This window comes from Syngnathoides biaculeatus, chromosome 4, assembly GCF_019802595.1.
Source record: "Syngnathoides biaculeatus isolate LvHL_M chromosome 4, ASM1980259v1, whole genome shotgun sequence".
NCBI lineage: Eukaryota > Metazoa > Chordata > Actinopteri > Syngnathiformes > Syngnathidae > Syngnathoides > Syngnathoides biaculeatus.
This window is the reverse complement of record NC_084643.1, coordinates 14540033-14554621: the sequence shown is the minus strand read 5'-3', so window position 1 is coordinate 14554621 and position 14589 is coordinate 14540033. Positions and strand designations below refer to the sequence as shown.

General features: G+C 40.6%; 1 protein-coding gene across 17 annotated transcripts in view; it reads right to left on the bottom strand.

Annotated features, from left to right (window-relative positions):
- Positions 1–14589, bottom strand: part of LOC133499991 (ubiquinol-cytochrome-c reductase complex assembly factor 3-like) — a 124706-nt gene that overhangs the window by 69772 nt on the left and 40345 nt on the right. For all 17 annotated transcript variants that reach the window (XR_009794807.1, XR_009794808.1, XR_009794806.1 and 14 more), the window contains 5 exons: positions 14363–14505; positions 14240–14288; positions 14051–14158; positions 4599–4683; positions 1194–1294 (listed from right to left, as the gene is read on the bottom strand). Coding sequence is in view for 14 of the 17 variants with exons in the window: in XM_061818494.1 (XP_061674478.1) it covers positions 1194–1294; positions 4599–4683; positions 14051–14158; positions 14240–14288; positions 14363–14505 (486 nt within the window). In the remaining 3 variants the exon portion in view is untranslated. The remainder of the gene's footprint in view (positions 1–1193; positions 1295–4598; positions 4684–14050; positions 14159–14239; positions 14289–14362; positions 14506–14589) is intronic.

Below are 14589 nucleotides of genomic sequence, written 5' to 3'. Positions count from 1 at the left end.
CAACTGAAAATGTGCCTCGTATGTTAACATAACATAAGATTTATTCTAATAACTTTAGCATAAAAAAAACATACTAAGAAGTTTACCAAAACCATCCGTGTCACTCCAAATACCCGGTAACTAAAATCCAATGAAATCTTCATCCTCGGTGTCACTTCCAAACAAGTCCGCCAACTCCAGAGGTAGACGACACACCGTTTCCTCTTCTACGTCGCTTACATCAGACTCATCGTCGGTTGCTGTTACAAGTAGCCTATTCCAACCTTTTTGAATCCAGACATGATAATTTTGGTTGTCATAGAAGCAAATACTTTGCCGAACAATACAATGACTTCCCGGAAAGTTGCATGGTGGATTCAGTTGGAAGCTATGCTCTTCATCCGTCATCAGCTACAGGGCCGAGAGCGCCTGTTACGGTTGTCAATGTGAAAATAACCGATAAGCGACTGGATGGAAATGGACGGATGGATGTAATAATGTTTTAATAATTTCATATATAAGAGAATAAGTCGCACCTCTGGCCAAACTATGAAAAAAAACGCGACTTATAGTCCAGAAAATGCGGTACTTAGTGTGGAGCTGTTCGAAGACCTATATGGAGTTGGACTTTCTGACTAGTGCATGGACTCTGACTATGGAAAGCTAGCCTTGGACAGACTCCACTGGACTTTTGATGCAAAGCCCCATATGGAGGACGGCCACATTTTCAAATCTCTTCTGTTACCATTTGTGTAGTTTGCCACGTCAGATTCCAAGATTATATTCTTTTTGTCAACGTTCATGTACTTTGATGCGTTTTCTTTGTCCTTCAATTCAGGATCCCTTGCGTGTGTGGCCTTAAGGGGCTCTCATGGATGTTTGTAGAATGACTCCCCCTCTTTTCCTTGTTTTTTTAGAGGAGAAGGTTTCTGCGATGGGAAGCCAGCAAAGAATTGGACCCCAGGGAAGCTACTTGGTCAAACATTTAAACTCTTGAGCATGAGTTGACGGTTTTTTTGGGCGTTCCAGTATTCACATGTGACCTGGATCAGTGCCTACCATAGCGCCAGTTCCAACACCTGAACAGATTGGTGTTGCTAAAGGTACCAAACGCAAACTTGGATCACCCGCTGAAACATGAAAAGTGCTACAGAAACAAAGCTTAGATTGTTTGCTGTATGGACAATAAATACAGACAAAATGGTAAATCTCACCTGAAAACTGGGTGCGTTACCTAGAACACCAGGCTGTGCAGCAAAATTGGTAAGGTTGGGAAGTGCATTAGGAGGAAGAGCAGGGTAAGTCTGTGAAAGCACTGAAAAGAAATAATAGAACCACTTAATGCAAACTGACAAACATACCATGTCACAAGATAAATCGGCAGAAAGATATACTGTACACAGTACAAAATAATGCAACACATTTTTCTCCCCATTTTTTGTGAGCCGGACTCCAAGATCTAAAACTTCTACATACACAGAAGCCCATTTCTCTCAAATATTTTTCACAAATCTATCTAAATATGTTAGTGAGCATTTCTTTTCAAAATATTCCATCCCACCAGAGATGATGAAAAAGTGATGGGTAAGTACGGCATGCAGGAAGGGAACTTTGAGGGACAGATGGTGGACTTTGCAAAAAGGATGGAGATGGATGTAGTGAACACTTATTTCCAGAAGAGGGAGGAACATTTTGTGATCTACAAGAGCGGAGCACGCAGGTGGATTATATTTTGTGCAAACGATGTAATCTGAAGAAGGTGACTGACTGTAAAGTAGTGGTGGGGGAGAGTGTAGCTCGACAGCATAGAATGGTGGTGTGTAGGATGAATCTGTTGGTGGGTAGGAATATTAAAAGACAAAGGGAGAGCAGAGAACCATGTGGTGGAAGCTGAGAAAGGAAGAATGTTGTGCAGCCTTCCGGAAAACGGTGAGACGGACTCAATGGAAAGCATAAGCTCCCGGAAGACTGGAATACAACAGCCAAGGTGATCAGAGAAACAGGCAGGAGGATACAGTGGTACCTCGGTTTTCGAACGTCTTGGTTTTCGTATAAAAATTGAGATTTTTATGCTTTTGTTTTAGAACGAAAATAAGTATTCGAACACCCGACCAGCTGACCCACGATGATTTGTTATTCTGCTTTCAAACGCACCCCCCCGAAAAAAAACGGAAACCAGTTGACACACACACTCCTCTGCTCGTGGACATTTCCCAGTACTGTAGTGACTTTTTTTTCACCCCCAAACTGAGCAACAGTAACGTAAAGGGACAATGGTGCGTAAAACTATCGACTTCAAGAAGGATTTGATAGCAGAGCACGAACCTGGTTTGCGTGTTTCTGAGCTATCGAAGAAGAACGGCATGGCGAAAATAACGATCAGCGCCATTCTGAAACAAAAGGATCCCCTCAAAGCAAGTGATGTAGCTAAAGGAGCAACAATGTTGACCAAGCAAAGGCCACAGATCTTGGAGGAAGTTAAAAAGTTGCTTATTATTTTCGTGAACGAGCAGCAGTTAGCTTGTCGAGGAAGGGAGGAGATTTTGTCAGATGAGGCTGTAGGCAGGAAGGATGTCTCACGTGCCGATATTAAAGCTATCTGCGCTAAATGGAATGACATTCATAATTTTGTAGAACTTCATCTGAGTAAAGCTGAATATCGCAGAGCACTGCAAAATTTTAATGACGTTATGAGCCACTTCAGAAAAGTGCTTAAAAGACGGCAGAAAAACAAGATTCATTCTCTGTGAAAAAGGGGCGAGTGACCACCACCAAAGACATCTGAAACTGTTCTTTTGCATTGTTTTTTTTGTTTGTTCCATTCACCCTACCTCTGGTTGCAAGTTTGTTTTATGTTGTGTACTTTCTGTGCAAATAAAAAACATTTTTTCCCCCTCATTATTGGTTGTACTACACTTGCACTTTTAATAAAAATTGGTTTACAAGGCTGGGGGCCGAGTCGCTACAGATACGGCAAATGTACTCCCAGCCTAGCAAACTCTATGAGGCTAAAGAATACATTTTAACCAAAAAATAAATATATTTCTTAAATGATTTAATTATATAAAGTATTTAAACTGTACATGTATTTCTACAATGCAGTTTATCAGGAAAAGCTAAAAAAATAAAATAAAATGAAAAAAAAAAAATCGCTTAAAAAAAAAAAAAAAAGAATTTTTTTAGGGTTGGAAGAAATTTCATTTTCCAGTCATTGTAATGGGAAAACGTTCTTTGGTTTTTGACCAGCCTTCTGGAACAGATGTGTTCGAGAACCAAGGCACCACTGTACTTGGTGTGTCTTCTGGTAGGAAAGGGGAGAAGGAGACTTAGTGGTGGAACCCCAAAATACAGGAAGTCATAAAAGGAAAGAGATTAGCGAAGAAGAAGTGGGACACAGAGGACTGAGGAGAGGCGAAAGGAGTACATTGAGGTGCGACGTAGGACAAAGGTAGAGATGGCAAAGACTAAACAAGAGGCATATGAAAACATGTACACCAGGTTGGACACGAACTTTAACAGAACCCTGAGACTATCACAGAGCAGGTGCATTTATACGGAGACTTGTTTACACACAGGTGGATTCTATTTATTATCACCAGTCAACATTAGATCATTCAGAGATCCTCACTGAACTTCTGGAGTGAGTTTGCTGCACTGAAAGTAAAAGGGCCGAATTATATTGCACGCCCCAGTTTTTATTTTTTTACTTGTTAAAAAAGTATAAAATATCCAATAAATTTCATTCCACTTCACGATTGTGTCCCACTTGTTGTTGATTCTTGACAAAAAAAAAAAAAATTATATCTTTATGTTTGAAGCCTGAAATGTGTCGAAAGGTTGAAAAGGTCAAGGGGGCCAAATACTTTCACAAAGGACTGTATATGCGCGACACACCTTGACAGCTAGTCCATGAAAAATAATGCCTACACAAAACCGGTCAGAGGTGCAAAAAAGGTTCGAGACCACTGATTTATGGCATCTAATCTTAACCGATTTTGGAAATCGGAAGCACATTAATTTCTTATGGCATGAAATCAACCAGCCTTGACTTGCCACAAGTTACTGTGACAACATGCACACCAGTATGGAAAGTTTGGATAAAATGGTAAACCTTTCGAACATTTTCAAGCTTTTTATGCATGTACTTATAACAACTTTGCACTGTACTGGGCATTTTAGACCACAAAAAAAGGAAAAATCTTATTAATTAAAATACACATCCTATTTTGCAATGCCTTGGTGCAATATTACTTAAATCTGCGTGATCACGACTCATTCCTCTTTACTTGCATAAGGTCCCAGTAAATTTCATTTGTGATAATTTTCTTAATCTTTTGATTTATTTTAAAAACATGGCAATATTTGAAAACTGTCAAATTTTTCATGGTCAATATTTTCAAAAAGTATGGTCAAAAAGGAAAAATCTTGTACTGTAATATGGGTGGCATATGGGTCGACAAAAAAAAAAAAAACTAAGTAAGCTTCAATAAGATCCGCTGCAACGGATTACTTCTCTCCAGCCCAACCACCCATTTGTCGTTTAAATCGAGCTTCCACTCTAAATTATTTTAGATTCTGCAAGGCCGGGTGAATGACTGACTGAGCAGAATAAAGGTTACCATGTGCCTGAAGTGGGGTAGCAGTAGAAATCTCCACACAAGACTGTGCAACAAGCAGATCCTTGGCTCTACTGTTGGTGTTATCCTGCACAAAATGAGATGAGAGTGTCAAAAACTGTAAATACAAAATAAACTACTGGGTGTTGAATTAAGGATTTTCAACAAGGAGAGGCTTTAAACCAGGGGTAATCAAAATCTTTGCAGGACAGCAACTTCCAAGAGAGTACAACGTGAGAAAGCACTACAAATGCCAAATTTCTGGTGGCATCTGCCAGCTTGTTGGGAGGATCCTGGGGAAAAATACTCCCTGCCGGATACTACGCTTCTGACGCAAAGGCGACTGTAAGACTAGAATTGATTCATTCTATTTCCATACATTACAGATGAAAGTGGACTTTTGTGAAAATTCCCGAAAATACAAATGTGAGCACTTGGGGGGGTTTGGGGGCATGCCCCCGTGAAATTTTGGAAAAAAAATGATGGCTGTGGTGCATTCTGGCCATAACTGAACAAAATTCAGACAAAAAGTAAAGTAAAATTTCTAAGTTCTGACCAAAAAAAATATTGGGCAGATGTTCCCCAAGAATTTTTTTTCCCCCCACCCAATCTTATCTCAAGACAAATGAATTAAGTGAACTATTCAGTAAACATCTAAAATTGTCCTTTTTCCCCACATCATACATATCGTATAGATATAGAATATACACGAAAATATATCCTATAATTTCTACACCGTACAGCAAAACATGTAAAGAAGTTGATCTGTAGTAATTACTATTAACGTTTAAGTCTCAAACTTCTGACGTCGCGTTGTACTGATGCATTCGACGACATTGCTCACTATCTTACATATAGATCTAGTAGTACTAATAGTATAATCAGTTGCCTTTAATATATATATATATATATATATATATATATATATATATACACACACACACACCACACACACACACACACACACAGTCAGGGGGGTGTTACTGTTACTAGTGTTAGTGCCTCAACGTGGCCACGCTCGTGAAAGCCAAACAACGAACTCAAACGCATGTTCGTTCAATGTTGTCAACTCATATCCAGATTATTTTAGGCAATTATCCGGAACAATTTTCATGAAAATTTAAAAATCTGGAATTCCGGAAAAATCCGCAGGCGTTTCATCACTGATACATTCAAATGGGAAAAATTGCTTGAGTTTCCATACAGACCCCAGCATGAATCAAGTTTGTCAGTTGAAGTTCTACTGTACAGTAAAGTGTATGGAAGTTCCCCCAATGCACCTTTTGGTGAATATTAGTTTTTTTATGCAGATTTCAAATCTGAAATCCGTTAAGAAGGAAACTTTTATTTTAGGTGATCAATTTGAGCCAATTAGAGCGCATGCACACTCAAATGCAGACGAAATGGCTGGCCCTGAAGAAAGTGCCGAGCACACAGGGAGAAGGATATGCCTCGTGTTGGAAACAAAGACTGGTAAGCATTTGTGAAGTTCTTGTTTGGTTTCGTTCGTCATAAACTGATAAATAGTAAAGGCTTCGATATCCTGAATGTATATACGAAGTTTTCGGTTTTGTTTTAATAATATGGAAACGCTGTGTATTTAGTAAATGGGTACGTGACCGCCCGTTCATTGTACAGCGCGATAGATCTGCCTGTGATTGTACGAGAAACTACCTGCAGTACGATATGTTTACTGTAGTGACATCAGAGGTCAGCCATACGCATTTTTTTTTTTAGACACGGGAAACTAGGTCAAAGTTCACGTACTTTAATTCCTAAACCCTTATATTTTTTGGTAAAACATCGAAAAGGTTATGCATTTTACGGTACAGTTGAACACATATTTTTGTCTAGATAAGATAATTTGTTTGAAATTAGACATTCCAAACTCTTAAACAACCAAATGGAATTAATTCATTCACCGTGGTTCATTAAAAGTTTTAGTGAGAAGATAATAAAAAGACAGCAGATAATGCATCTCCAAAACATCTTGAAATGTACCCAAAAATGTTTATCATACAGTTATACGGGTGAAACTTGAGTCAAGTTTTTAAATTCATTAAATTAGTCAATAAAACTACCAATATAACATAGCATTTTAGTAATACCCTGATTTAAAATGGTACCTTCCTTAGAACAGCACCAAGATGGTTGTTTCGGATTTGGCCCTTTCACAACAGGAGCACAAAATCTTTGCCGCATCGGTTGCTTCTTGCTCAAAAGTGTCTGTTATAAGTCTGAGCATCAGCTAGTCAGTAGGCTGGACAACACCATGAACTACAATAGAAATTATGCCTCATATGCAGGTATGAACTTATAACGACTTCATTTGTAAATATCGAACCTCTCCTGAGCAAGCTAAAATTAAATTGATGGTGGAAGCTAACACACACAGTGGGATACTCTTAACCAGGGATCTCGAACTCATTTCAATTGGGGGCTGCTAGAGGCAGATTCTGGGTGAGGCTGGGCCGCATCAGGATTTCTACAAGAAAAACCCTGCTAAAAACATTCCAATGTTCTCAAATATCTTTATTTTTTTTTTAAATATAAAATAAAATGAAAATAAATAAATATTATATGAATAAATATTTTACCTTTAACTTTCTGAACATGAATGGAACATTGAACATGAACTGTTCTAAACATGGCTTCACTTGCAGGTAGAAACCTGGCAGTGCTTCTTCTCACATACAGTGAATATTGCAGGGTCTCCCACTAAGAAATCATGGAGGGGTCTGAAATTGTCATTGTAGGTACATGTCCACTGTGAGAGAGATCATTTAATAAGAAAAATCCAGAAATCACAATTTATGATTTTTTTAACGATTTATATGTGTGACACAGCTACAAATAAGTATTTGAATACCTGTCTATCAGCTATAATTCTGACCCTCAAAGACCTATTAGTCCACCTTTAAAAAAGTCCACCTCCACTCCATGTATTATCCTGAATCAGATGCACCTGTGTGAGGTCGTTAGCTGCATAAAGACACCTGTCCACCCCATACAATCGGTAAGACTCAAACTTCTATCATGGCCAAGACCATAAAGCTGTCCTAAGGCACTAGAGAAAAAAATTGTATAACTCCACACGGCTGGAAAGGGCTACGGAGAAATTGCCAAGCAGCTTGGTGAAAAAAGGTCCACTGTTGGAGCAATCATTAGAAAATGGAAGAAGCTAAACATGACTGTCAATCTCAATTGGAGTGGAGCTCCATGCAAGATATCACCGCGTGTGGTCACAATGATCTATAGAAAGGTGAGGAATCAGCCCAGGACTACACGACAGAACTTGGTCAATGACCTGAAAAGAGGTGGGACCACCATTTCCAAGTTGAATGTTGGTAATACACTAAGACGTCACTTCGTGGGGACCAGAGCTGGGACCACCGTTTCCAAGGGAATTGTTGGTAAGACACTAAGAAATGGTTTGAAATCATGCATGCCACGGAAGGTTCCCTTGCTTAAACCAGCACATGTCAAGGCCCGTCTTAAGTTTGCCAATGACCATTTGGATGATACAGAGGAGTCATGGGACAAAGTTTTGTGGTCAGATGAGACCAAAATTCGCATTTGGTCAAAATTCTACTCATGGTGTTTGGAGGAAGACGAATGATGAGTCCAATCCCAAAAACAAGGAGAGGATGACCGCAGCCATGATTGGTGAGATTTTGGGGAACAACCTCTTTCCCTCAGTCACAGCATTGAAGATGGGTCGGGACTGGGTCCTTCAACATGACAATGACCCGATGACACAGCCAGGAAAACAAGGAGTGGCTCCGTAAGAAGTATATCAAGGTCCTGACGTGGTCTAGCCAGTCTCCAGACTTCAACCCAATCGAAAATCTTTGGAAGGAGCTGAAACTCCATGTTTCTCAGTGACAGCCCGGAAACCTGTCTGATCTAGAGAAGATCTGCGTGGAGGAGTGGGCCAAAATCCCTCCTGCAGTATGTACAAACCTGATAAACAACCACAGGAAACGTTTGACCTCTGTAATTGCTAACAGAGGCTACTGAACCAAATATTAACATTGATTTTCATAGGTGTTCAAATAATCATTTGCAGCTGTATCACACATATAAATTGGTTTAAAAAAAAAAAAAAAAATCCTACATTGTGATTTCTGGATTTTTCCTTTTAGATAGACTAACAGGTCTTTGAGGGTCAGAATTATAGCTGATAGACAGGTAATCAAATACTTCTTTGTAGCTGTGTCACACATATAAATCGTTAAAAAAAAATCATAAATTTAAATGATCTCTCTCACATTGGACATGCACCTATGATGAAAATTTCAGAACCCTCCATGATTTCTAGGTCTGAGAACTTGCAATATAGCAGGGTGTTCAAATACTTAGTTTCTTCACTGTAGCTGAGCCACATTTGGCTTGAGGAAGGAAGCAGTGGAGACCTTCAGTCGGGTTTGAAGATGCTCATCAGTAAGTCTGGACCTGTACTTGGACTTATTGAAGTTAAATACATGTCAGCATGAATTGTGTGCATGCACCAAGGAGTGCCTTGCATGCTGGGAAATGGCAAAGGTTTTTCCTGAGAGAGCTGGGCTTCCCATATTGCAAGTTTTGTGGTGAATGCCCTCACGTCTTCATAGGCAGCACTGGCAAGTTTCCCCTGGCCTTGTAACTTCTTGTTCAGTACATTAAGCTCATGTGTGATAAGAAAAGCTAAGTCCCTGTCCCATTTAGGATCACTTAGCATAGGAACAGCCACCCCATCCTTCTCAATTAAGGCTTTCACTTCTGCTCTCAACTCCCAAAAAAAAAAATCTCTTCAATACATTTCCCCTGCTGAGCCAATTGTACCTCGGTGAAGTAGAGCGCATTCCAATATCCTCACTCAATTTCCTTGGAAAAAAAAGCACAGAACCATCTGTGCTTTAAAGCCCCTGGATCTGATTCGGTTGATGCATTTCACAACGACAGACATCACATTGTCAAACTTCAGGCGTCTGCTGCAAAGGGCCAGCTGATGGATAATGCAGTGCAGAGCTATGGCCTCCTCTAGACCCTCTCTTCCAGTTTCATTTGAACAAGTGCCACCAATCAATTTTTCCTCCGTTATTGATGGAGCTCCATCAGTGGTTATTACAAAAAACCTCTTCCATGGCAAACCAGCATTCTCAATGGCATCACACAGCTGGTGAAATATCTCCTGAGCGATGGTCTGACCATGCAGTGGAATTACTGTGACCAACTCCTCCATTGCTTCAAAATTGTCATCAACACCACAGATATATATGGTGAGGTGGGAAGTGTCTGTGAGGTCTGTGGTTTCATCAAGAGCGACTGAATATACACTGAAACATTTTGCTTTCTCACACAATGAAGCTTAGAAATGCGCTCTGCCACAATGTTGGCAGAAAGACTGATGTTGCTAAACTGACCTCTCTTTTCTGGACAGTCAGTATTTGCAGCCTGTAACATGCACTTTTTGACAACTTCACCTTCTGTGAATGGCTTTTCTGCTTTAGCAATCATCTCACTGACCACGTAGCTTGCTTCAACTGCTGCATTATTCTCTTTGGTTGCTTTCTTAAATAAACGTTGTTGCCTCAGAAGATCTATTTTAAGATTGGCAACCTGGTTGGCTCTCTCATCTCCCTGGAATTTTTCATACTCCTCAGCATGTCTAGTTGTGTAGTGACGTTTCAAATTGTATTCCTTGTGCACCACAACTTTCTCAGTCCAAATCAGAGCCCCATGCTCAACAAAGAAATATTGCACTCCTCACTTTTCCTGAAATTGTCTGCGCTCATCACCCACCTTTCGCTTCACTCCAGGCTTTGAAAAAGACACGTTTGGGGCTTTGTAATAATTCCACTTGGAGTCAGTGTTGCGTTCAAGTTTCAGTGTTCACAGGCGTCCACACGAATGATATGAGTCAGTGGCTTCACGGCTCCTCTTCTGCCAAGTTGATTGAAGGAATGAATGAGAGTGCGAGCGGGTGAAGGCGGTGAGGCATTGGATGTACTGAGCACGCAAGCGAGTTAAGGGGGTGAGGCTTAAACGTACTGATCTTGACTGTGTCTCGAGCTCTCGTCTAATGTCGCAAGTACGCAATAAGCTCGGCGGATGTCCTGCCCTCAAGAGCCATATACCTCACAGTGATTGGTTTGTTGAGCTCCATATACGACAAGTGTCATTCATATTAAACTTGCAGGCCGCACTAAAATTTATCTCTCATATTAAGACAGAGGCGGCAAACTATTGTCCCGAGGGCCGCAGTTGGTCGACCACGAGTCTGAAACTCCTGTTCTAACCTAACTAGCTAGCTAGCGCTGTGCATGTATGAGTTAATGTCAACTTTAACCTATTAATAATGGCATCAACAAAATGTATTACAGTGAAGAAAATGAGTATTTAAACACTCTGCTATTTTGCAATTTCTCCCACTTAGAAATCATGGAGGGGTTTGAAATTTTCATCGTAGGTGCATGTCCACAGTGAGATAATCTAAAAGCCAAAATACAGAAACCACAATGTATGATTTTTTTAACGATTTATTTGTGTGATACAGTTGCTAATAAGTATATGAACACCTAAGAAAACCAATGTTATTTGGTACAGTCACCTTTGTTTGCAATTACAGAAGTCATCAGTTTCCTGTACTTGTTCACCAGGTTTGCCAACACTGTAGGAGGGATTTTGGCACACTCCTCCACACAGATCTTCTCTAGAACAGATAGGTTTCCAGGCTGTCACTGAGAAACACAGAGTTTCAGCTCCCTCCAAAGGTTTTCGATTGGATTTAAGTCTGGAGACTGGCTAGACCACGTCAGGACGTTGATATACTTCTTACGGAGCCATTCCTTGGTTTTTCTGGCTGTGTGCTTTGGGTCATTGTCATGTTGAAAGACCCAGCCACGACCCACCTTCAATGATCTGACTGAGGGTAAGAGGTTGTTCCCCAAAATCTCACAATACATGGCCGCGGTCATCCTCTCCTTAGTACAGCAGAGTCGTTGTGTTCCATGTGCAGAACACTGTTGGAGTTGTACAATTTTGTCTCTGTCTTTGGACAGGATTAAGACAGAGGGTGGAAACAATAAAAATGAACGTGCTACCCAGATTATTTTGTCTGTTCCAAAATATACCAGTAGAGGTCCCAAAAGGGCCATTTTGAGAATTAGACAACTTAATATCAAGATTTTTTGGCAGAGCAAGAGACCAAGAATTCCTTATAAGACTCTCCAACTACCAAAAGACAAAGGAGGCCATGCTCTCCCAAATAGAAAAAGATTCCCTTCAAGCGGCGCAGATAAAAAACAGTTGACATTTATAACCCTTCCTACAAAGCAAAATCGGATCACTGTAAATAGTAACCGGGAAGTGTCGTGTTCTGAGAGCTAGCAAAGCGAGTTGATGCTCCGTGTTATGACCGTACCAACCATTAAGCAAACAAAATAAAAATAACAATGTACAATGTTCAAGCGTTTGAGCCAGAACACACAAGGGGAATTCGACTTGTTGGGAAGGACGTGACAACGAACAAAAACAGTCCCATGTTGCGGACCACCGAGATTTGATGCTTTTCTGAGTTGGTTTAGATGTAGAGAATATATAGCAGGTGGCCAGACTTTATTTTAACACAAAAACTTTTCAAGCACCAAAGCTTCTCGCGATCCACTGGCGGCGGGCGGGTTGGGGGTTGGACTGTTGCACGCGTGGATCGCCGTAAATAATAATAGTAATAGTAAGTGTGACACGTATATATCGATCAATCCAATTTCTTGGCCACACAATGGTCAAAGGTGTGCAGGAGCCTATCCCAGCTGTCAATGGGTAGGAGGCAAGTTTACACACACACAGACACGGGGAGAACATGCAAACTCCACACAGAGGTCTTGGATTGAACAGTTCCGCCACCCTCGTAACGTATGTTGATGCTTTACCGTACCAGCACGAGAGGCTATAACTTAGCGGCTAATAACCAGTAATGATTAAATACGTGAAAATTTCCCCGCTGATGAATAAGCCTCAATTGTGATAGCCACAGCTTTATCCTGTTAGGTTGACCCCACGGGAGAATAAAGAAGGACAAGTTTGGGTGTGTTTTCTCAGTTTTGGTGCAGAAAAAGTCGGCCTCTTGGCTTAGCTAGAACGAATGGTCTATAATGCCAAGCACCGGCGACGTCAGGGGCGGGAAAAAAGAAGTTTCTTTCGGTTTGGCTCAGAAAGCTGGCACATATCCAGATTTTGCTTGGATTTCAAATGGTCATTGGCAAACTTAAGACGGGCCTTGACATGTGCTGGTTTAAGCAAGGGAACCTTCCGTGGCATGCATGATTTCAAACCATTTCTTAGTGTCTTACCAACAATTCCCTTGGAAACGGTGGTCCCAGCTCTGGTCCCCACGAAGTGACGTCTTAGTGTATTACCAACATTCAACTTGGAAATGGTGGTCCCACCTCTTTTCAGGTCATTGACCAAGTTCTGTCGTGTAGTCCTGGGCTGATTCCTCACCTTTCTATAGATCATTGTGACCACACGCGGTGATATCTTGCATGGAGCTCCACTCCAATTGAGATTGACAGTCATGTTTAGCTTCTTCCATTTTCTAATGATTGCTCCAACAGTGGACCTTTTTTCACCAAGCTGCTTGGCAATTTCTCCGTAGCCCTTTCCAGCCGTGTGGAGTTATACAATTTTTTTCTCTAGTGCCTTAGGACAGCTTTATGGTCTTGGCCATGTAAGAAGTTTGAGTCTTACCGATTGTATGGGGTGGACAGGTGTCTTTATGCAGCTAACGATCTCACATAGGTGGATCTGATTCAGGATAATACATGGAGTAGAGGTGGATTTTTAAAGGCGGACTAACAGGTTTTTGAGGGTCAGAATTCTAGCTGATAGGTGTTCAAATACTTAATTGCAGCTGTTTTACACAAATCGTTAAAATAATCATACATTGTGATTGCTGGATTTTTCATTTTAGATTATCTCTCTCACAGTGGGCATGCCCCTTCAATGAAAATTTCAGACCCCTCCATGATTTCTAAGTGGGAGAACTTGCAATATCGCAGGGTGTTCAAATACTTATTTTCTTCACTGTATAAGATGTTTGGTTTCAGTTATGTTTCAGTTATAATTCTGTTGGAGGACTAAAACCACGAGTTAGCTTTCTCATACATTTTCGTCCAGAATGTTTGGATAGTTACTGCACCCTGTATGAATTCAACACACCGTTTGCCAAATATAGCAAAGCAGCCCCAGAATGACAGGTCATCCTCCATATTTCACAGTGGGTACATAGTTTTTTCCTACCACAAATAAACCACTTATAGATACAAAAATGAAGCATACAAACAAAATAACATCACATAGTCACTGAATGTCAAATACGGTGTTAATGGACTTTTTTGGAACTTATTACGATTCGTGGCTCTTCGTTACAGAACCATATTTTCAGAAGAAATCTATAACAACCTAAAACTCACCTCCAACTCCGAGTCACTTGATTCATGCTGGCATGTTAGAAAGGATAACATAGGGTGGCCCATCTTTGCCATACGAGATATTAGCTTGGCTTTTGTGGAATCTGTAGTCTGTATTGGGAGAAAGAATGCATTTTATTTTCATGTTTACTTGTCTGTCATATTAACTGTCAGACAACAGGCATCACTTACTATAAACTGTTCACAAAGGGAATTTGACTTGTCGTGCAAAGGTGTCTCCCTAGGGGGTAAAAATAATATGTAAAAAAGCATTAAGGATAATCCAATTGTCTATTTTTTAGGAGAATGCCTCACCCTTGTTTGCTTGAGTCCAATGTAGTTGCTTGGCCTGGTGGGTCTGGGATCAGAATCTCTACACTAGGGGCAGGGGAGGGAGTACCAGCAACTCTGCAACTGGCACTCACTTGAGTAGAGCCATTGTCTTTAGAAAATTTCACCTGCAACACATAAGTACAGTACTGAAAACAATGTCCTATTTACAAGAAAAACAGATACTGTGTGCATACACACACACACAAAAC